Below are 23219 nucleotides of genomic sequence, written 5' to 3' on the forward strand. Positions count from 1 at the left end.
CTGAGTTTGCATGCGGAGCTCTTTAGGGCTCAGGGCCTGCAGGAACTGGTCCCGAGCTAACTCCGCCTGCACTGATGGTGGCATGCTGTCATACGCCCTCCGGCAAAGGCACTCGATTTCATGGGCCAAAATGCAGAGGGGCTCACCTGGCAATCTGCGTCTGTTGTGGAACTCCGACCTCAGCAGCACTGGTTGGTTATACTGCCCGAAGCGCCTCTGAAGTGCTCCGACCAGAGCATTATAATCTCCCCTCTGCTCCTCGGTCAGCAGCAGCAGGCATGCAGCTGCATCCTCACACAGGCACAAAGCCAATTGGAGAGCTTTATGTTCCTCAGACCAGCCAGCTGCAACAGCTAACAGCTCGAACTGTGCGATAAACACCTCCCATGGCGTCTTGACGCTGAACTTAGGCGTTTTTATATTCGCTGCAGCTTGCTGGGCGCCGCCATGTTTGTTTACATCACGTGACGGCGCGCCGAGCGAGGTCGACTCCTTCCCGCCGGAATCGCGGCCGCTGTGCGAACAGTTCCCGAGCCTAGTCAAACCTGGAGAAAATCCAGCCTCGGCAGACAGCCACAGCGCCGTTTCCCTCACTCCATGGGCGGGCGAGCGCGGACGAACCTCCCTCTCCTCCCTCTCCTCCGTCTCCTTCTTAATCCTGCCCGGCAACATCCTCGTCTCGTAACGGCAAGCGTCGCCGGCAACAGGGTCTCGGGCGTTCTGGGGTTCTTTTTTCTTTCTTCACTTCTGACACCAATGTAACGTTCACAAGAACCAGACGGTTGGGGTCTCAGTTTGTCCGTTTATTCGGCACATAAGCCAGCGGGTTGTTAACTCAAGGGGAGCGCTCTCGAACTACCCCTCTCTTCAGCCTGGCACACACACAGAACTACCAGGTCCCCCCACCCCTTCCTGTACACCACCCTCACTACTTCCTGCAGCCCAACCAAACATGAATCTTAAAGGAACAACAACAGTGTGCAGAGAAAACCAACATGTCACTGTCCAGTAACACTTAACCATCGTTACATTATGTTACGTACAATAGTCTTTCGTTCTACACGGTGCATTTCAAGGTCCTGTACCCATCCGTCGGTAAACTGTACCTGGGCTTGTTGCAGTGACCTGAAGTTACTAAAGTTCATGAGTGTATGCACTCACTCCAAGAAGCGTATAATTATAAATCTGAGCGTGGTGAAAGTTGGGCAGCACGCTGACGTCTTTTGTCCACTCTTTCACTCCTTTGATTTTTTCCTCGTATCTTTTCTTTGTCTTTTCGTCGAGTCTGTCTTTGTACGGACCGGCATTGTTCTCCTTTTGTTTTGTACATTCCTTTTTTGTGCGGCAAAGAAAAAAACAAAGAAGGTATTGGAACCGGAGAATGAATGTTTTGCGGTGCTGCAAATGTTTGCATTTGATGCGGTACTTGGATTGTTTTGCCACGAGTTCCCGGCATGCAATGCGCGAAAATCACGTGATTGCTAAAGAAGGGGGAGGGTGCAGCCAGCCTCCTCGGCTGTAATTGGTCCAGCCCAGAGTCGATCATGACCAATTGGCCAATCCAACACCTTTCATTATATATACCCTTCCTAAAAAAATAAAATAAAATAAATAAATAAATCCATCCGCCCATAAAAACAAAAAATCGCCAGCGGCCCACCGGGCAAATGCCCGGTATGCCCGATGGCCAGTCCAGCTATGCTGTCAACTGAAGGCTGTGTGCAGGCAGGAGTGGTGGTAAGGAGGACCCAGTGCACAGACACTCAGAGGCAGAAAGTAAACTCAAACTCAGATTTATTGCTACATGGCAAACAGAGAACTAGCAAAACTGAGAATACAAATACTAAACTGAAAATAACAATAACCTAGTGATGGGTCTAGCAACACTGACACACCGACGCTTGTATCAAGCTCACAGAGCAAACCTGTATCGGTGCGCGCGTCACTTTAAGAAAAAGTCACGTGATCGATACAGCTGCTGTATCGCTCATTGCCAACTCGCCAAAATGTGTTTAAAAGGTACCGCATCCGCATCTGCCAACGGAATGAGTCGCCAACAAAAAACCCCACAAAATTACTCTCGCAAGGGTAAAAAACAACAACAACAACAACATATCTCTCCATAAAAAAACGGAGCCCGAAAGAAAAAGAAATGTTTCTGCTGTGTGGGGTCATTTTGATCTTTTAACTGCAAATAACTGTTTGTCTGTCTTTGTTTCAGTGTAATCTATCAGAACAGGAAAAACAGCAATGTGACCTGCAGTGTAAAATATTTACTTCATTTTATGCAGGTTAAATGTCGCATCTGTTCTGCGGAGCTTCTTACACAAACAAAAGCACCTCCTCAATGTTTAGGCATTACAGAGCCAAACATGAAAATGAGGAGACAAACACACCGAGAATGAACACAGGTTGTCCTATATAGACATTGAGCAGCATTATCATCATATATATATATTTTTTAAATATGTGTTTTATTATTTTGAAATCAAGCATCTAGGAAGACTGTTTTTGACCAGGCAGTCCTGAATTTTATTATAAAGGACAGCCAACCCCTTAGTATTGTGGAGAATGTTGGAGAGGAACATTCCAAGATCAGAGGATCCTTTAACGTACTGGGGGACTAGGAGGACATCTTATCTGAACCTTTTCCACCTGGCTTTACAGTTTTTGTGTACCCCAGCTTTATCTGTGCCCTGTGAGCGTGTTTTTCCAAAGCTAGGGAGATGGTGTCCAAAAAACGCAATAGACTGAATGCAAAAACATTGGATAAACTTATTTTTCTGAATAGTCAATTTTCTGAAGAGTCAATTACATTTAAATGGGTAACATTACATTCATAATACTTTCGTTTTAATTTTCGCTTAATGTGATTCACAATATATTTAAAGATGTCTACAATATTTGCAATGTAAAAGATATAAAATGATTCCATGGACAGTGTATACAAATATGACTAGGTCATTGAATCAGTGTCTGTTGTGAGTCTCAAGTAAGTTGCCTGCAATGATATTTAAGGTCCAGCAGGTGTCAGTATGGAGCAAAATAGCAACACTGTGTCGACACAGTATCGATACAGTTTGGGGAATGTGCTGAAACACTTCACAAGGCCTCATCTACCCATCACTACGCTAGCTCGAGCGAGCAGACGGACGGAACACACAGCATGAAACGAGGGTAGATCGCAACCCGGACAAAGAGAAACACAGGGCTTAAATACACAGAGGGAGCAATCAGGGAATGGGAAACAGAAAGGAAACACAGCTGGGGCAAATCAGGCCTAACGAGACAAAGGAAGCAAAACCAGACACATTAACATGAGACACAGACTTTCAAAGTAAAACAGGAAACACAGACTGAACTTACAGACACAGACTCACAAGCAGGCACTGCAACAGAGGGAACAGAGACGTGGGATCAGGGCAGACACAGAGCCTGACTGGACACAGAATAGAGGGAATAAGGAAGCCAAAACTTGAGAACCACATAAACACACACCAAGAAGAACTGGGGAAAAAATAGAAATGCAAAACAAAAACCAAAATTTTCACAAAAATAAACTAAGATGAGAACACTAATAAAAAGGTACAAAACTGAAATCACTGTGTCAACGACCCAGGTACCCTAAAGGTAGAATATAAATACAATTTAGTGGCCCACAAGTTAAAGTCCAGTTTTATTCAAAGCTGCATTTCCTCCCCTGAGGATGAGCCTGGCCAGCAGAAAGGCAGATGAAGAGTTTCATTGGTTCTCTAACTGTGCCACCACACTGCGCAGTCTATCCACCAGTACTACAGAAGACAAAATATTGTTAGAAATTTAGTAAACTGAACCCCGACAGTCACAGAAAGATAACTGAACATACTGATGGAGTCATTATTATTATTATCACCTCCAGCTGAAGGCCTCTGGAAGCTATCGAAGTCTCGGCACTCGTTTATTAGCTGGCCCAGTTCTGGAGGACAGTCATCGGGAAGCGGCTCTTTGCACTTCTCTTCTAACACCTTCCTATAAATTTCTTCATCTGAAAAACCTGGAAAACATGTACAGACAACTTGGTACGGATGCCTGACTGCACAAGTTCTCAGTGATTCAGGTTCATGGTAGTGTTAGGCACTCAAAATGAAGTCGATGGGATTTCATTTTGGTTTGCGAAGACATTTCACTTCTGTATGCATGTGAGTCATTAAACTTCACATGAACCAAGGTATGAATCAAGGCCTGGGCCACTGCTGTCACATGTGCCAAGGTGTGACAGCTCTGTGAGACATTACCATGCCGTGCCATTATTTATTCAATTCGATTCAATTAAATTTTATTTATATAGCTCCAAATTACCACAGCAATCACCTTCACCTTGTATATTTTTAAGTAAAGCCCTTACAGTAATACAGAGACATTAAGATAGTAGCTCAATCAGCTTTTAGAGCAGAATAAGCATCTTGGAATACAGTTCAAATGTCTTCCCAAAAGAAAATGAAGTCCACCTGCCTTATTTGAAGTGTTTAATACCAGGATAATACAAGTTGATTTTCAGCAGATACAAACCTTCAAAGGGTTTCTTACGGGTTGCGACTTCCCACAGGACGATTCCAAAGCTGAAAGACAACAATGAAAATAGGAACGTTTTAGAAGGAACGTTTTCTAAAGCATTTGGGCATGATCAGTTCATGCCCTAAAACTCACCCAGGTTATGCAGCAGGATGATGTTGTAGAAACACACCAGCAGGTCCACCTTGTAAATCAGGGATATTATAGTTTTTCTATTTGGTTTCTATTTAGTTCAGTTTAATTTCATTTAGTTTCCAGAGTGAGTTTGCTTGTTTCAGTTTAGTTTCAAATTTTTATGTTTAGTTTCAGTTTAGTTTCTATCATCCATCCATCCCCTTTCGCTTATCTGAGGCTGGGTTGCAGGGGCAGCAGCCTAAGCAGAGAAGCCCAGACCTCCTTCTCCCCAACCGCTTCCACCAGCTCTTCCAGGGGAACACCAAGCTGTTCCCAGGCCAGCCGAGAGATATAAGCTCTCCAGCTTTTCCTGGGTCTGCCATGGGGCCTCCTCCCCATGAGACATGCCCGGAACACCTCACCGACAAGCAGTGATGGGAATAACGGCGTTACAAGTAACGGCGTTACTTTTTTCAATAACGAGTAATCTAACTAATTACTATTCCTATCGTTACAACGCCGTTACAGTTACTAACAAGAAAATGCGGTCTGTTACTATTTTTCAACAAACAGACGGTTGAAGCTGTGTTCAGCTCACCACATCTTATATCAGTTGCACGGAAGTAGCTGTAAGTAATCTGGGCGCTACAGCTTTAAGCAGCTGCGCGCTCCCGCGGACGGTAATCACGATCACTGTCTAGCACAACAGCTGGACATAAGGGGGCAAAACAATCGCATGAATGCTGCTGTTTGACTGAGGAAGAATAAAGTAGTCGTGGTGAGCCAATCACATGACCACTTAAAGACAAAGCAACAAGGTGATTTATACCAGTTTATAAATTGATCGGCCACGTAAAACCAGAGTCATGATAAACAAGATATACGCGGCGCTTTTTCCTCCATAGTTTCGTCACGTTTACTGTCTAAGGACAGCGCGGCGAGACCTCTCTGCTTATGAGCAAAAATTAAAAAACAAAAAAACGGGAAGTTTTAGGAGTGACGGAGAGAGAGAGAGAGGCAGCAGAAAAAGAGAGAGAGCGAGTTTTGAGATGTGAGAAATCTGTGACGTTTAGCGTGTTTGGGGTGTGTAGTTAATGTGTTGTCTTGTGTAGTTAGTGTGTAGTGTTGTGGATAGTTTTGTGTTGTGTGTCAGAACAATGAGGCGACTGCTGTCTCCAGGTAGAAACAGGAGTGATACACCTGCTGCTGTCAGACCTGCAGGTATCAGGCTGTGATGTTCTCCTTTATAGTGGACACAAATTTTTGGAGTGGCACAAATAATTTGTGGCATCTTATTGAAGAACAGCTGATTGTTCTGTAAATAGTTTGAAATGGTTATTTAAAAAATCAAGGTAAAAGGTAAATGGATGCAAATAACTTTGTTTGCAAAACTTGTGCATAGGATTTTAAAATTGACATTTATGTTTGCATTTAAAGTTATGAAATATGATCATTAAACATGTTTGTGGTTGTAACAGTAAAAATATAACTTTTTCTACTCTGAGTTTATGTTTTTTGTCTGATTTTAGATCAATTGTGTTAATACAGTATGTCACAATGAAAACATAACTGTAAATTCAGACACGTGAGGTTGTGCTGAAAACAATGATACCAAACAAAGTAAAATGTGGAGGGAAAAGTAGTTAAAAATGGCCAATTATACCCTGGGCCCCAGAGGGTTAAACGTTTTTTAAAGTAACGCAATAGTTACTTTTCAAGTAATTAATTACTTTTAGAATATTGCAACTCAGTTACTTTTTTTGAAGAAGTAACTTGTAACTATAATTAATTACTTTTTATGAGTAACTTGCCCAACACTGCCGACGAGCCACACGGGAGGCATCTGTGTCAGATGCCTGAACCACCTCAACTGGCTCTATTTAATGTGGAGGAGCAGCAGCTCCACTCTGAGCCCCTCCCAGATGGCTGAACTTCTCACCCAATCTCTCAGGGAGAGGCCAGACACCCTTCAGAGGAAGCCCATTTCTGCTGCTTGTATCCAGTTACTACAGTTTTTTCGGTCACTACCCACAGCTTGTGACCATAGGTGAGGGAAGGGACGTAGATCAACCGGTAAATTGAGAGCTTCGCTTTTATACTCAGCTCTTTCTTCACCACGACAGACCGGTACAGTGTCTGCCTCACTGCAGCCGTAACACCAAACCGTCTGTCGATCTCCCGCTCCCTTCTTCCGTCATTCGTAACCAAGACCGTGACATACTTAAACACCATTTTGGATTTGCTCAACTTATCTTTGTCTAATATAAAATTTTAAACATGCCATTGTGACAAATATTCCAAAAATAATAAATCAGTAAGTGTGCTAAAACTTTTTCACATCATTTCAGCTGAACAAAAACTCATTTAATGCTGGTGTGAGTGGAAGTATATCCCAGGCTGGTGCTCACCTGTACATCTCACACTCTTTGCTGTAAGGATGGTTGATGTTGTTGAGCCTCTCGGGAGAGTAGTAGCACAGGGACCTGATTGCGTCGTCATTGGTAGATTTCTTCACCTTTTTCAGAGACGTCTCTGTTTTTGCCAGCTCAAAACCTCCGAGCTAAAAAGAACAACAACATAATCAGTGCTGCTGCTGTTCAATTTGGACTGCAAGGAATTCCAGCATGCACTGCCCTCAGTACCTTGACGGTGTAGCCTTCAGCCACCAAGAACTTGCTGCTGTTGATGCACCCGTGCACCTTAGATTTTTCTTCTGTATTGTGTAGTCTAAAATATGACAGTTAAAAACATTAGTGCATAAACTACACATTCTCATCTCAGGCTCAGCGACTCACCTGCTGTTTGGTTTGGACTTTTTTAAATGTGCTTTCTAAGATAAAAAAAAAAGCAATTATAATAATTATTTATAATATAATAATTTGTCAATAAAGCAGAAACACTGACCGATAGAGTCCTTGTGCTGCATCGAAACACATACGAGCTTTCCTGATCCAGGACAGCCTGCAGTCAGAGTCCAGAACCTGACGAAGACTTCCTTTCTCACAGTACTCCATGATGATGAAGAACTGAGGGTTGGGTCCTACAGGTAGTCACAAGGACAAGTTATTACAAGTTCATAGCAAACTTTTCCCCATCTTTTGTTGTAATCTCTAATTTTCACTTCCTTCATAATTTTGAAAAATTGCTTCATTTTACTTCCTGTTTTACTTCCTGTTTTATTTTTACAGAAAGTCTTTATAGGACTGCACAGAGTTCTGTGAAAACTTGTTTTTTAAGGGGACTGTAGCTTCTCATGTGACTTTCTTTGTTTTTACTTCTCTTTTTTGTTCTCCCCCAAAAGGGAGGGGGTATGTAATCAGTCCCATTGGCTTATTTCCTTATTTGTTTGCCTGTCTGTCTATTTGTTTAGATGAAAATCGAGTCAAGGCCACACCAAATGCAAAAATCAGCAAAAACTTTACCTTACCCAGATATCACAACAATATACAGGGACATGAAAACTGACATCAGCATGCTATAATAAAAACATTATAACATAAGATAACTTTAGTATAGCCACTGACCGTCCAATGTCTTAACATGCTACAAGGAACTATGGCATATTAGGAAATTGGACGGTCCAATTGTTCCTTGTCTCTTGTTGTTGTTTTTTTAAACAGACACAGGACCACAAGAACGATTCAGTCTTTATCATATGCTCTGCCAAACAAGCACAATGTCTTGATTGAGTTTACGAATGCCTTGTTATCCCTGTTCCTGTATATAGTCTGCGTCTTCTCCCTGAGTCCTTGTCAGATAGTTGTCTCTTCACCTCAGGTTCCTGCAAACAGTGACCGACTGTGTAAATAAAGTTAATGCTAAAAAGCACGCAAACATCATCGGGTCTGCTGTGGTTTTGTTACAAAGTGCTTGTGCAAGCTCCATGGCACTGTTCCCTGCAGGAGACTCATCAGCTCTGACAGATAGCAATGACATGGGTACCTACTGGCACCAAATGACCTAGAGGATGCCACCAGAATCCTTCAATAAGAACATTTGTATGAGACCATATATTCCCAAACATCAGCTGGGACAAAGTAAAGACTTAGACTCTAAGTTTTACCACCTCTGTCTGTCTGCAACGTTACTGACAGGCTACATTCAACTCACCATTCTCACCCAGGATACTGATACCAAACATTCGCAGGATGTTGGGCGACTCAAATCTCTTCATGGTGTCGACTTCTTTGTTGAAAATGGACTGCACCTTTCTGCAAATGGTAAAAAAAAAACCCTTTATGGTGTCAATGAATACATACTGATGTAAATACACGTAAACAGTATTCTAATGTTTGAGCTCAAATTTAAGTTTAGTTTAAACTCCTTCATATCAAATTATTCTTTAATCCTTGTTTCTAGGAGACAGATTTCTCTTCTAGCCAATGTTTTAATGTATTTCTGAATAAACAAAGTCTGCAAATGAATTTAAGTTCATTGGTGGCTTCTGACTATATAGAACTGCTTATTTTATGTAAAAAAAAAAAAATCATTTTTTTTCTCAGTATGCAGCTGAACTGTGGCACAGACCCTAGGTTGGTGTTCACAGGGTCGATATATCTCTTGATGGCAACTGTGAATCCACGATATTCTCCTTTGTAGACCTCTGAGGTTGCTGTTTCCATGAAGGGCTTTTTGGGATGTTTGTACTTTAGCTCCTGTGGTTTAATCATTCGGATGTCCACACTAGTGATGCTGGGCTTATTCACTGTACAAAGAAGAAAAAAAACTTGTCAGTAAATTATATAAATAATGCATTTTTTTTATTTATGTAGCACCTTTCTAGACAGATTCACAAAGTGCTACACATAACAAATAATAAAAAGGTAAAACAGACAATATAAAACAGGCAAAAAAACCAAAACATAAACCATTCACAGTTCAGCAGTTTGTTTATTTTGTTTATTTTGTTTGCCCAAATTCATGGTGGTATGAGCCTTTTGGGAGTTTCCTCCAGTGATTAAAAATCCAGATTCCCAGTCGTTGTTTTTGTTTCTCTGCATCACAGACATTAAACTGCTGCAGTTTAGTCAGACACTGATAGAGCCCAATGGCCAAAGTTAGTTATGGAAAAATTGTCCTGAATACAGGACAAGTTGTTAATTTGTGACATGGATGTGAAGTTTTTAATCACTCTTTTTAAAAGAGCTTAAATGGCTTTTTCATCTGAATATTTAATTTACTTATGAAGTAAATTAAATACTTCATAAGTATTCGTATTACTAGGAGTAAGGTGAACGGCAACTGCAAGATATTATATCGCAGATCTACATTCGGTCAGTCAGCTTTTTCTATAAAGGCTCGCCATCTGTGGAGCACACTTCCAACCGATATCAAATTGATTACAGACATTAGATCTTTTACATTGAAGGTTAAAGTGTGGTTAAAGGGAAATCAAAGATGTAGTCATTTTAACTAATGATTTTAATTTCATTTAAAATTATTGTCGAGTAACTGTAATTGTATTTATGATGTAATTTGGTTTTATGAAAATGTATGTTTTATTGTAAAATGTATCTATTTAGATTGTAAGCCCAACAAGGGACAATTGTTGAAAATTAGCAGTAGCTATAAACCTGTGCGGCACATCAGTTTCATGGCTTGCACTTGAACTATGTTAAACTGCGCTGTCCCTTTTAAATAAATAAATTCACGTTACCCTATGAGGCTGACCCATCCCTATATACTCTAAGGGTCTGTAGATGTGAAATTCATCTGATTTTGACGGGGTCAGGTGGGCCTTTGTTTTTTCAGATTTAGTTGTTTCTATCTATGTGCTGCACTCACACATCTCCACGACTTTTTCCACGTTGACTTTAAGATGCTCAAACTGTTTCAGCATGGTGTTGGTTTTCTCTTGCTGATCCGTCATGTAGTCCAGGAGCACTGAAGAGCAAACAGAGAAAGCCATACTCTGATTCCCCATCCAAACTCTAGGATCTAATTTGACAACATTACTGATATCGTTACTCCTGCTTTACCTCAAATATTGTGAAAATGTTTTTTCTTGAAAGAAAAAAACAACTTCCTGTTCTCAACATTTTATCTGTGTCTTTGTTGAAAAATGTCTTTCAGGCTAGTGGTCCCTGAGTGCTCACTATAATCAGCACCTCACTGCTCTCTGGCCAAATCCCTCCTTATTTTAAGAATGCTGTCATCCACAGATAAAAAAAAAAACCCCAAAACAAACAAGCTTGGTCCTTCACTTCTTGGCAGATAAAGACCAATCTCAAAATTACAGTTTATTGCTAAGATTTTATAAAAAGGCTGTAGCTAAGCAGCTTACAGCCGTTTTGGACAAATGCAGTATAACTGACACATGCCAATTTGAATTATAACCATCTAAAAGGCTCAACTTTGTTCATATAACTTCTTCTTTACACAGTAAGGTTAATTATAGATGACCTCTAATTTGTTGCCTCTGATTTCAGATAAAACTGAGGTTATTTTACTTGGCCCAGAAAGTCTTAGAAATATGGTATCTAAGCAGATTCTTGCTCTGGATGGCATTACCTTGGCCTCCAGTAACACTGTGAGGAACCTTGGAGTCATTTTTGACCAGGACATGTCCTTCAATGCACATATTAAACAAACATGTAAGACTGCTTTCTTCCATTTGCGCAACATCTCTAAAATGAGAAATATCCTGTCTCAGAGTGACGCTGAAAAACTAGTTCATGCATTTATTACTTCCAGGCTGGACTTTTTAGTCCTGACAGGGACTAGAAAGAGAGAGCAGATTTCCCCTTCATTGGCTCCCTGTTAAATCCAGAATTCAAAATCCTGCTCCTCACTTACAAGGTCTTAAATAATCAGGCCCCATCTTATCTTAATGACCTCGTAGTACCATATCACCCTATTAGAGCACTTCGCTCTCACACTGCAGGCCTACTTGTTGTTCCTAGAGTATTTAAAAGTAGAATGGGAGGCAGAGCCTTCAGTTTTCAGGCCCCTCTTCTGTGGAACCAGCTTCCAGTTTGGATTCGGGAGACAGACACTATCTCTACTTTCAAGATTAGGCTTCAAACTTTCCTTTTTGCTAAAGCATATAGTTAGGGCTGGACCAGGTGACCCTGAATCCTCCCTTAGTTATGCTGCAATAGGTGTGGACTGCTGGGAGATTCCCATGATGCATTGAGTGTTTCTTCTTCAGTCACTTTTTTTCACTCACTAAATGTTTATACACCTCTCTGCATTTAATTATTAGTAATTATAAATCCCCAGCTCTCTTTATAAATCTTTGGTTCACTCTTGTTTATATCATGTAAGAAATATTGCAATGTTAAGTCCCATTATATCACTCTAGAATGGGGAAATGTTAGTAATGCACTTATTTCATCACGTTTGGATTATTGTAATTCACTGTTTACTTGTCTAAGCAAAAGCTCCCTGGATTGTCTGCAGGTTGTTCAGATCTCTGCTGAAAGGCTTCTGACCAAATCTGTTGCTGCTCCAGCTGCACTGGCTCCCAATTCACTCAAGAACTCATTTTAAGATTGTGGGTCTGACTTTCAGTCCTCTTCATAGACACACACTTGTTAGCTGTAAACAAAATTAGGAAACTTTCTGGTAAAGATCCTGCTCTCTTGGTCCACTTATCCCTGCATAACAATGGACAAGTATCACATTTGAGACCAAGTAGTTAATTGTTTCTGCTCAAATCTCTCTACAAAAGCAAATCCATAATCAGTTTCCCCTCACATGTCTTCAGTTCTGCGTCGTCCTCCCTCCCATCCAACTGATCTTCTTTCTCTCTGGTCGTCTGTTTAAATACCTCATACAGCATGTTCCCCTGCTCCACCTGCAAAGCTCCAGACAGCACCTGGAAGGCATCGTTGAGCCGTTCGTTCACACTGTTGAACTCGTCTCCATGGTTGCTGGAGTTTAGGATGCGCTCCACCAAATTGGCTGAGGCATATTTTCTGATAAGTTCCTGTGCTGATTGAAGAGTGACGGACAGTTCTCTCAGAGGTTTCTCTACCCCTGGAGGCGTCCGTTTGATGGACTTCACCAGCTTCTCCAAGGCTTTGACTCGGTTACAAACACGTCGGCAGCGCTTTTTATTGGCCTTCACATTCTCAACCAGGTCATAGATCTGTGAGGCGATGGACAGGATGGGATCTACAAAGTCCATGACAAGCTAAAGAGACAGAGAGGATGGACAGTTTATACAGAATAAACTGAAACTGAAAAAAAAATCTGAGTACAATATTATTTATTTTTAATGAGTTGAAGTAACAAGAAAAAATCAAACAAGTCTAACTTCGATCTAGAATCATAGCTCTTTTCCTTAAGCATTAGTATCGTTTTTGTAGAGAAATGTGATGCATCGATTTCCAGAGTCTGGAATGAATTAAAACTAAATTGAAATGAAGAAACCAACCATCATTTTAAAAATGGCTAATGAAAACTATTAAAGAGCTGAAATAATTTAGACTTTTTCAGACTTAACCACAGATGCGCCTGTAAATATAGTCCCTCTGGATTTCTCTAACTTCTCTGTTTTGACCGCTCTTACACAATACCCAATGATTTTTGTTTACCTGAACCGTGATGTTTATTCTTAAACTGATCCAGTCTCAAACAGAAATCTGAAAGTAACAGGTGTCCAACACTTTGATGTACTCCCCCCTCATTCTTCCTCTGTGAAAGAGTTAAAACTGTGCTGCAGCAGACACTCAGAGAAGATTTCCCTCAAATTCTCACTGAGGGTTCAGTTTAAACAAAATCAAAGAACAAGAAAAAACGACCCTGGAGTACGCACACATCCTGACGTACACACAACAGAATCACTACACAGCAGGAAGTGCAGCTTTTCTGTAAATGTTTAAACTTGTTTCTTCACAGAGTCATCAAATGGGAAAAGACCTGCTGTGAGAGCAAGATAAGAAGAAAGCAGAAAGCTAGTTTACCTGTCTTCCTGTCTTTGTGCAGGTGTGTGCCGAGTTTAAATGCTATAAGAAAATGAAACCGCCTCTATCGCCTTGAACTGTGGCACTGCTCCTCGTTGCTTCCTGTTTCTGTCTGACAGATAAACACGCCTTTCCTGGTCCCCTGTGCTCCTCTGACAGGCCTGGATTACTCTGCTTTATCCTGGAAGCAGAAGTAGAAATCACTGTGGGGGATGGAGGCTTCCTGATTAATAACGATTTCAGTCTCTCAGCAAGTGTAGCAAAAGTGGTCAGCTGTGTTTTAGCCACACACTAAAACAATAAAAGGTCTGTGTCTGTACAAGTATTTCCTTTAAGCTAAATACCGAGGCTTCAGACTGCTCTAAGCACTCAATTTAATATTTAATTTCACATAAAATTAATATGGATTCTAACTGTCTCTTTGTCTCATACACACGCAGACACACCAAGAAAAGGATTTCCATTGAAAGTTTGGCAGTTATTTAGAAAGTCCCTATTGTTTCTGGACACCATCTATGATAGCGAGCAGCTGATACATGTTATGTTTGGTCACACAGGAGGAGGAGACCCCAGAAATGTCCTCAGAAGAGCTACTTTTTAATTTTCTGTACTTACATTACAGAACCTGTACTAAAATTAAAGGATCTGTTTAACACAAGTGTCTGCTAGAGTGAAAAATATCTGTACGTAAGTGCTGGATCGTTTTCATTTAATATCTCAGTGAATTTAAATACGGTCTAAGATATTAGGATACTTAAACACAGACGAATGGTGGTATATTTTAAATGTGTAACACTGACATTTATCATGTTGTGAATGTGTGTGTGAATGGGTGAATGACTGAATGTAGTGTAAAGCGCTTTGGGGTCCTATGGACTAGAAAAGCGCTATACAAATGCAGGCCATTTACCATTTACCATGTTCCGTTTCCGCACTGTGTCTTTATTTGATTATCAGTCTGTTTTACTTCACTTTAGCAACGTTTTTCTCCTTTAAACATAAACCCAAATCTTTGCCTCCTCACTAAATAAAGCATAATAAACTGTTTTTGTTTTACTGTATGAAACAAAGCACATCCTTAATAAACAAACTAGCCTGACTCAGATTTGGCCCATGTAGAGATTTCATCTTTTCCTTTTTCTTCTGAACAACACTGTCATGGCTACCGGACGGACTCGACAGAGTTCTTTGCAAACAAAAGAAGACAGTTTATTTACAACGGGGAACATCTCAGTGCTATAGATATGTACAGTTAGTTGGGTGGGGGTCCAGGGCTCCAGGGAGAGGGGGGAATCAACATACACGCTTTCTCTTCAGCACAATGACCGCCGCAGCTCCTCCGCACAAACGCCACAACACACCGGAAACTCAGGAAAGGACCGTAACCTGGTCAGGAAGGGGGGGTTCAGGGTAATTAAATCAATGCTATTTAATCATTAAATAGCAACTGAGAGAATCAGCCAGATCCAGCAACAGGTGGTGACAATCACACAGGTGCGTGGGCCAAGAGCAAGAGCCTGTAACAAGCTCCGCCCAGGCAGACAGGAGCGAGGGAGAGAGAGAGAGAAAAACCTGTCGCCAGCTTGAGCCAGCCAGAGAGACACGGGGACCATGACAAGCATACTTTGGGGAATTTTCAAAGAGCACTGAAGTTTGTTGAAAATATCAGACTACATTGAATTACACTGACACACACACATGAACATAAATTTACTTTGTCACTATTTACTAATCTATTTGTATATTTAACCCCCGCTTAAAAGTGCTTTACTCCAAACATTGTGTTGCTCATGGATTTTTGTATAAGTAGATGGGTTCTTTGGCCAACTGAATGACCATGAACCTAAAAGTATTTCATGTATTTAATTGTAAACATTGTTTTGTCTTTGTTGCTGTTGTGTCATTTTTCCTTTCACATATTTTCCTATAAAAGCAACGCGGTGGTGATGTCAGGAGGATTGGTTATCCACAGGAACACCACACACTTGACCATCAGTTGATCAAAAGGAAGAAGACGTTCAATGAACGCAAAGGTGTGCCAAAGACTCACAGGATTTATCTGTACAGTGAACTTGAGATGACCACCAACACTGGCATACACATTCACAGTGTGTATCAGTGTTGTTGAAGTGTGAAAATGTGGTTCAAGGGTCAATATTTACCAATTATGTTAGGATGCCTGGGTCGTCGACCCAGGGTTTTTGAGTTAATGTTATTATTTATAAATTCTAGTTTTTGGTTTCTTTGAGTTCTGTCTTATGGCTTATGTCTCTGTCTTCTTTAGTTGCTCTGTCTCCCCTATCACCTGCATCCCCTTGTCTAGTTTGCGTCTCTGTGTATCCTTAGTTCCTATATCCCCGTGTTCAGTCAGTGTTTGTGTCTGCCCTGGTCCCACGTCTCTGTTCCCTCTGTAGTGCCTGCATGTGAGTCTATGTTATGTTTCCTGTTTTACTTTGAAGGTCTCTGTCTTAGTGTGTTCAGTTTACGCTTCCTTTTGTCTCGTCAGTTCTGATTTGCCCCAGCTGTATTTCCCTCCTGTTATTCATTCCCTGATTACTCCCTCTGTGTATTTAAGCCCTGTGTTTCTCTGTGTCCGTGTCGCGATCTACCGTTTTCCTAGCTGTGTGTTCTGTCATTCCTCCGGTGTAAGTTTATTTTGATTTTTCCAGTTATGTTATATTTGAGTTTAACATTAAAGTTGTTTTGAGTTCACATCTGTCTCCGGAGTCTGCACCTTGGGTCCTATTCCTGCCTGCACACAGCCACACCTAACAAATAACCGTAAACAATGAATTTTAATCAAAGAATCAGATTGTCATAAAACCTTGAGATATTTGTAAGGAGAAAGGATTTCTTCATGTTTTGAGGAAGTGCTGAAGACTGAAGTGACACAACTTCAACTTTATGAATGACACTGATTGATTTTATTATTTTGATATGATGTTGCATTTATTAATGATGGCTGCTGCTCCTGTCTCTTCCATCAGGTGAAGAATGCTGCTCATGCTCGTCCGGTGTTCCAGATCTACTGGCGTTTAGATCAACTGGCGTTGGTCGAACAGATGTGTCAGTCTTGCGTTTCAGGAGCTGCTACCGACAAACCAGCAAAAAAACGCCAAATGTGTCATCTGTGACATTTGTGAGGTTGTCTCAAACACACTCCGTCAGTCTTGATGCTGTTGAACAACAAAATGCTTAAAAATGTGGCGAGTTTACCTGGTGATATCCTCATGCGCGACGCGATCGCGAAAACAGCAAACAAGTAACACCACGCCGTTGTTGTTCACAGGACAGCAAGAGTAAACGATCGGGAGACTCTTGTCGTCGTTATCGTTCCCCTCGCACGGTTTATTTCTCCGAATTCAGCGTTTTTGCTTCACAACTACAGCGTGCTGTTTACTTTGTGCACTAACATGGAGTCGAGTCAACCAGCGCCACCTCTGGCCAAGTGCCACAGCCTACAGCCAGATCAACCTGTGACACACATCTGCACCACGTTTGAATTCGTGTCATGCACATTTGTACCTTTCAATTGTGTCTGTTTGTGCGTCATGCAAATAAACCTTTGGAAAGAATGAAATGATGTCATGTATTTATTATCAGCCTACATTTGTACAAAATGCCAAATTATATACACAAAGTCATAGAAATCACCACTCCAATTGGTCATCATGATTTTGATATTCTCTTTTTCCATAACAATGAAATACGCCTTGGACAAATATGACACATCAATATTTCATTAGTGTTGTCACATCACATCCTGTAAGCATCGTCTGTCTGTGTCTTTTCCCTGAAAATGAATATTTCCAGCCAATATAGGCAATTCATCAACATGGCTGGAGTTATATACAGTCTGTATAAGTGTGGTTAATCTAATGAACATTTGTAAGGAGACGGCAGTTACTGTGAATTCACAGCAGTTACACAGTGATTAGTAATAAACAGCCAGTGAGAGTGAGTGGATATGACTGTTCCCACCACTAACACATGACCATAGCCTACTACTAGATTAACTTGTGACACATCTGCACCTGCTGCTATGATCACAGTGAGTAGAGGCTGAGTGGCTGCACTTACCCCTGGTACATCCAAATCTGCCCACAAACATGTTGAAAGATGCAATCCCAGCAATGTGGATTGTCAACACTGAAAACAATCAGTAAGCAAAGACAACAGGGATCATTTGTTTCTGTTTATTTAGCACCCACAACATTTGTAGTCGCCTTCTGCACAAGGGAAGTCCACACACACCGTGTGGTACCACTTTCCACAGAAGGTGCAATCTGCAAGATTGAATGAGATTGTCAGAGTCATTGTCTGACTGTTTATTACTAATCACCTGCTGTACATTCACAGTAACTGCCATCTCCTTACAAATGTTTATTAGATTGACCACACTTATGCAGACTGTATATCACAACCAACTCTAACATGTTTGTTTGCAGAGGGAAGACACAGACAGACTACGCTAACGACATGTGATGTTACAACACTGGTGAAATATTAGTGTGTTCACGACATTTTTCGTATGGGCAAAAGTATTGATATCAGGATGGTGATTCTTATGTGTATGTCATTTGGAATTTTGTACAAATGTAGGCTGATAATAAATATATGATATCATTTCATTCATTTCAAAGGTTTGTTTGCATGACGCACAAACAGACACAATTGAAAGGTACAAATGTGCATGACACGAATTCAAACGTGGTGCAGATGTGTGTCACAGGTTGATCTGGCTGTAGGCTGTGGCACTTGGCCAGAGGTGGCGCTGGTTGACTCGACTCCATGTTAGTGCACAAAGTAAACAGCACGCTGTAGTTGTGAAGCAAAAACGCTGAATTCGGTGAAATAAACCGTGCGAGTGGAACGATAACGACGACAAGTCTCCCGATCGTTTACTCTTGCTGTCCTGTGAACAACATCGGCGTGGTGTTACTTGTTTGCTGTTTTCGCGATCGCGTCGCGCATGAGGATATCACCAGGTAAACTCGCCACATTTTTAAACATTTTGTTGTTCAACAGCATCAAGACTGACGGAGTGTGTTTGAGACAACCTCACAAGTGTCACAGATGACACATTTGGCGTTTTTTTGCTGGTTTGTCGGTAGCAGCTCCTGAAACGCAAGACTGCCACACATCTGTTCGACCAACGCCAGTTGATCTAAACGCCAGTAGATCTGGAACACCGGCAGGTCCTGCTTCTCCGGTCGCTTCTCCAGCCGCTCCTGCTCCTCCTTTAGTTCCTGTTGCTCCCGCAGGGACAGGAAAAACGCGTGGGAGCAGCGCCCTCTCGCTAATGTGCGAAAGGGCGCTGCTCCCACATAAAATCCAGGTGCACAAGATTACCCACTCTGAGCCTCTCCTGCGCGTGCGAGAGGGTTCCACACCCAGCCACCACTCAATCCGGACCACCTCTCGCATGCACACAAGATTACGCCACCCCGAGCCCCTTTACACGCGCGCGAGAAGGCACCACAACCAGCCACCACTCAATCCAGGACACCTCTCGCACGCGCACTCAGGAACGTATGCGCGAAAAGGGCGCTGCTCCCACGCCATGATATACAATTCAAGCTCATCCTCGCAGGCATACGAGATTACCCACTCGGAGCCCCTCCTGCGCGTGCGAGAGGGTGCCACACCCAGCCACCACTCAATCCGGACCACCTCTCGCATGCACACAAGATTACGCCACCCAGAGCCCCTTTACACGCGCGCGAGAGGGTGCCACAACCAGTCACCACTCAATCCGGACCACCTCTCGCACGCGCACCAGATTACCCACTCCGAGCCCCTCCACACTGTGTTTAGAAAAGTTTAACATTAACGTGAACACTGCATGTTCCCTTAATAATTCCACCTTAGCAAATGTCACTTGTCGAGCGGTCCTTACCTTAAAAAATAATCTTTTTTTCTTTCCTCTCTTTTTCTCCTCTGTAATCCAAAGTACATGTACCAGCTCTGCCAGCATTCTTCAAAATGTGTTTGTTTCCATAAATGCTAACATTCATTTGAACAAAACGCATTCTAAATGCGTCTGACGCATTTGCTAAGCTCCACCCCCGGCTACTGTTGAGCAGCAATAATAATAATAATAATAATAATATCCTGGTTTCTATATTTCTCGATGTAGCACAGTGTCTTGTTAATTTATTAGGTTGAGTCATTTAAATGCTATTAAACTGCTGTTTTATTAGGCCCCGAACTCTGACCAATAAGGGAATAACATCAGTCGAGTTATTTGTGTTGGAAATTCCCGGTGAGTCAAATCCTTCCGTTAGCTTCCTGTTAAGCTTATTTTACTAACCGATTAAGCTCAGAAACCTTTGGAAAACAAACAATCGGGAGCTTTGTGTCGTTTTATTTGTCTCGTTGATTATGTAACGGAGCGGAAAGGGAGTGTAATTTACAGAGTGCTGAGTGACACATAAGAGGGTTGGAGCTTGGCGTTCGAGGGAGAACGGACAGTACCAGCGCACAGGGCACCAGCGCACAGGGCACCAGCGCACAGGGCACCAGCGCACAGGGCACCAGCGCACAGGGCACCAGTGCAGAGAGTGACAGTACCAGCGGGGAGAGCGGAGACAGCACCAGCGGAAGGCACGGGACGGCTGTGTGGCTTTGCAGTTTTTAAGAAGCGGCGGGCGGAGTTGAGAGCTCTGCCCACCCGGGGTAAGTCTTTGACTTATCCCCTTTTATTGAATAAAAACTGCCGGAAGAATAGTGACTGCCGCTCCTCCCTTTCTCTAGCATATCAAGACGCGAATGCGGAAAGGAAGGAGAGGACTCCGCTGGGTTTCCCTTTTACTTCGCTGGATTTCTTAACTCCCTGGGACTTTTATGCTGTGGTGGATTCCACTGGACTTTTAATGTTGTGTTTTATTGATTTTTATTGTGTTATCCCTTGGCCAAGGTTGTTTTAATTTATCTTACATTTTTAACTATTTAAATATAATAAATTATATTTTTAATCTTACAGTTTAAATTGTGTGTTTCCCTTGGCGGCTCCACTGCTCTGCCCGTTTTTAGGAAGGTCTCCTTCCTTTTAAAAACACAAAACATCTTGGAAATAAATCAGCCTTTCCGCTCCGTTACATTTATACAGTGTGGTGTAAGTGTTGAACGTTTTAAGCTACTGATGTTACTGCCGATGCTAGGTGTGGTGCTAGCTGCTATTTGCCCCCCAAGCCATATCACAATCAGGGAGGTATTCAACTATAAGTACTTGCTCTGTCTGTATTAAAATGGTTCAGTTTTAATAGAAACAGCACATTTCAAGTGTTTGTACTGTAAATTAAGTTGCATTTGCTTGTTAAGATGTAAGATTGATAAATGTCACTTTCATTGTAAACAGTGGTTATTACTGTTTAAGCTGCTTATGTTCTTTACTGTGACATAATTGTGATAAAATAATTTGTGACTGTAACTGTGGTTACTTGTTAAAGCTAAAAGAAATACCATTTGTTATTAATACATTTGGAATCCAAGTAGATTCTTAAGTATGTGGATAATATTTGATAATATCCTTTTGGAGGAAAAGAGGTTAATGAGCACAAAATGCAATGGAAATTCATTGGCGTGCACTATTTGTGTTGATTGTATTTTTGAACTGCTAGAGAGGATTCTGGAGAACCACTGAGCCCAGTCCAAAAGAGATCCTGGATGTTGGTGAAATGGTGTGACCAGCCATGTGATCGGATTATGGGGATTGCCTGAAGAACTGATTCAAGCCCTACCTTGAATTTCAGATAAGCCGATGCACTGTTAGTCCTTCCTGGGCAGTAGGTAATAGGTTCTGCACAGGGACATTTCCCTTACAGTACACCTGTTTGGGTTTCAACAAACTTTAAAGGACAATTCAGTCAGTCTTTTTGTTTCAGTGTCTTATTTTATTTTGTTTTGATTTCCATCTATTCACCCATAAAAAGCACTATTAGTGTGCAATTTGGTTGACTGTGATTGTATGTGTTTATGAGTTGTACTGAGGCAATGAAGGTGCCAGTTGTTCATTTTCAAGCCAGCTCCTTTTGTGAGTCCCAAATCAAAACCTCTTTCTGAACCTAGTTAGATGTCGAGGGTCTCTATTTGAATTGATATTAAACTGGTCCTGAGTAGAGGTGCCACAATAGCAGGTCCCTGAGGAGAGGACTGCCTTCATGATTGGCTAGTTGTAGGTAACAGCAGCAGATTCCCCAGATGCTCTTTAGAGTCTGCTGACAATTCAGTGCAAATCTGTGAGCGAGTATCTCAGGCATGACACTTAACTCTGAACATCTAAAAGTGTTTTACACAGAAAAATGCAGACATATTTTAGAAAACAGTGGAAGGATATGGCTTCCTCAATCAATATGCAGTAAAATAAAAGTTTCTAATTTTGTCAGTCGCATTGTTTAATGTCCAAATCAGACTGCAGGTGAAGTGTTTGTGCCTTCATAGATCGACCTTGATCTGTAAATTGATTGTGATGTAAAAGTCAGTAGATGTAATAAATGTGGAAAACCTTTCCTGTTATTTTCCTTAAGACATCTTGGGCTGCTCATCTTTTTGTGAATGTGTTGCTCATTAAATGTGGTTGGTTTAACAGATAATTAAATATTATGTTAATATTTACAATAAAAAGGCTCATATTTTTACTTCATATTCAGTTCTACTCACTGTCACAATTCTGCTAGGTTGCTAAAGTACTCAAAGTTTTCCCAAGTATTATGCTGATGATATTTATAAAGTATAAAATAATAAAGATAAATATAATAATCATGAAAAACTTTTACTTAATTAGAATTTTAAATGTCAGCTTCTTACTTGTAATGTATTATCTTAATGTCATATTAATAATTTTACTGAAGTAACTATATTCTCCTGTCATCTTATTAAGAATGTGCAGTCATGCAGGAATAAACAACAAGGTTGTTGTGTGTTGGGAAAGTACAGCTGGAGTGGTGACGGAAACTGCCAAGAAGGTGTTTATTGTATTCTCTGGACAGAGGAGAGAAGGCAAGGAAACTTGGTGGTGGAAGTAAAGTATTTAAAGGAAGAGGCTGAAAAAGAAGGACGTAGACAGCACTACTGGGAGACTTGGCAATGAGAGTGATGGCAAAGGAAAATCCTTATAGTGAATGTGATGTGCATGTGAGGTTGGACAGTAAGGAAGGACATGCATCAACCGGCTATGCAGAAAGCCTGAGTCTGAATGGATGTGCAACAGATTAGAGTCATTAAATACAGAGATATGCTAACTGTTCACTTAGTATATTTGTTCAGTTAGTATATAGTGTTGGAAAGAGTACTTTGTCTTTTTACAAAAAAACAGCTAAACATGAGAGGTTTTTGGACAAAGTTTGTGTTCTCTATTCTTTAAGCACCGGTTCGAGCACCATTTAAGCACCGGCACCGTTTCAAAAGTACCGGTTTGGTACTGGTATCGGATAAAACCTAAACGATACCCATCCCTAGTGACACCGTCTTGTTTGTTTGATTTGATTTTATTGATTAGCATTCAAATATCTCAGTGAAGACAGAACAAAGATCTACCGCAAAGCAAGAAAGCACGAGACAAGGCTAATCAAAAGGTATCGGCTGAAGCATTTGCTTAATACGCCAACCCTTTTAACAAAAGATCTTTTTGCATGGAGCTCCTGT

The 23219-nt window shown here is 41.3% G+C and overlaps 1 protein-coding gene and 2 long non-coding RNA genes across 3 annotated transcripts; 2 read left to right on the forward strand and 1 right to left on the reverse strand.

Annotated features, from left to right (window-relative positions):
• Nucleotides 1-1777: 1777 nt before the first annotated feature.
• LOC113025119 (mixed lineage kinase domain-like protein) lies at nt 1778-21145 on the reverse strand. Its single transcript, XM_026172561.2, has 12 exons — nt 19474-21145; nt 13575-13755; nt 12364-12802; nt 10450-10548; nt 9193-9370; nt 8776-8876; nt 7570-7705; nt 7308-7392; nt 7074-7225; nt 4549-4598; nt 3893-4033; nt 1778-3791 (listed from the first exon to the last, which is right to left on the reverse strand). Exons 3-12 carry the CDS (start codon nt 12794-12796, stop codon nt 3742-3744), a joined length of 1425 nt encoding a protein of 474 aa, XP_026028346.2. The 5' UTR covers nt 12797-12802; nt 13575-13755; nt 19474-21145; the 3' UTR covers nt 1778-3741.
• LOC145429912 (uncharacterized) lies at nt 15460-17154 on the forward strand. Its single transcript, XR_013910250.1, has 2 exons — nt 15460-16219; nt 16562-17154. It is a non-coding gene; the product is annotated as an uncharacterized LOC145429912 (long non-coding RNA).
• Nucleotides 18295-22101, forward strand: LOC145429911 (uncharacterized). The gene is made up of 2 exons (XR_013910249.1): nt 18295-19839; nt 21197-22101. It is a non-coding gene; the product is annotated as an uncharacterized LOC145429911 (long non-coding RNA).
• Nucleotides 22102-23219: the final 1118 nt, after the last annotated feature.

This window comes from Astatotilapia calliptera, chromosome 7, assembly GCF_964374335.1.
Source record: "Astatotilapia calliptera chromosome 7, fAstCal68.1, whole genome shotgun sequence".
Taxonomy (NCBI): Eukaryota; Metazoa; Chordata; class Actinopteri; order Cichliformes; family Cichlidae; genus Astatotilapia; species Astatotilapia calliptera.

Bases quoted from the DNA above. Each gene is read 5' to 3' on its own strand.
- LOC113025119 (XM_026172561.2), bottom strand. From the start codon at position 12,796: ATGGACTTTGTAGATCCCATCCTGTCCATCGCCTCACAGATCTATGAC. The intron at 9,371-10,449 runs GTGAGTGCAGCA...TTCTTTGTACAG, and splicing joins GGAAAAAGTCGTGGAGATGT to TGAATAAGCCCAGCATCACT. The intron at 7,393-7,569 runs GTCAGTGTTTCT...GTCATATTTTAG, and splicing joins GCAGCACAAGGACTCTATCG to ACTACACAATACAGAAGAAA.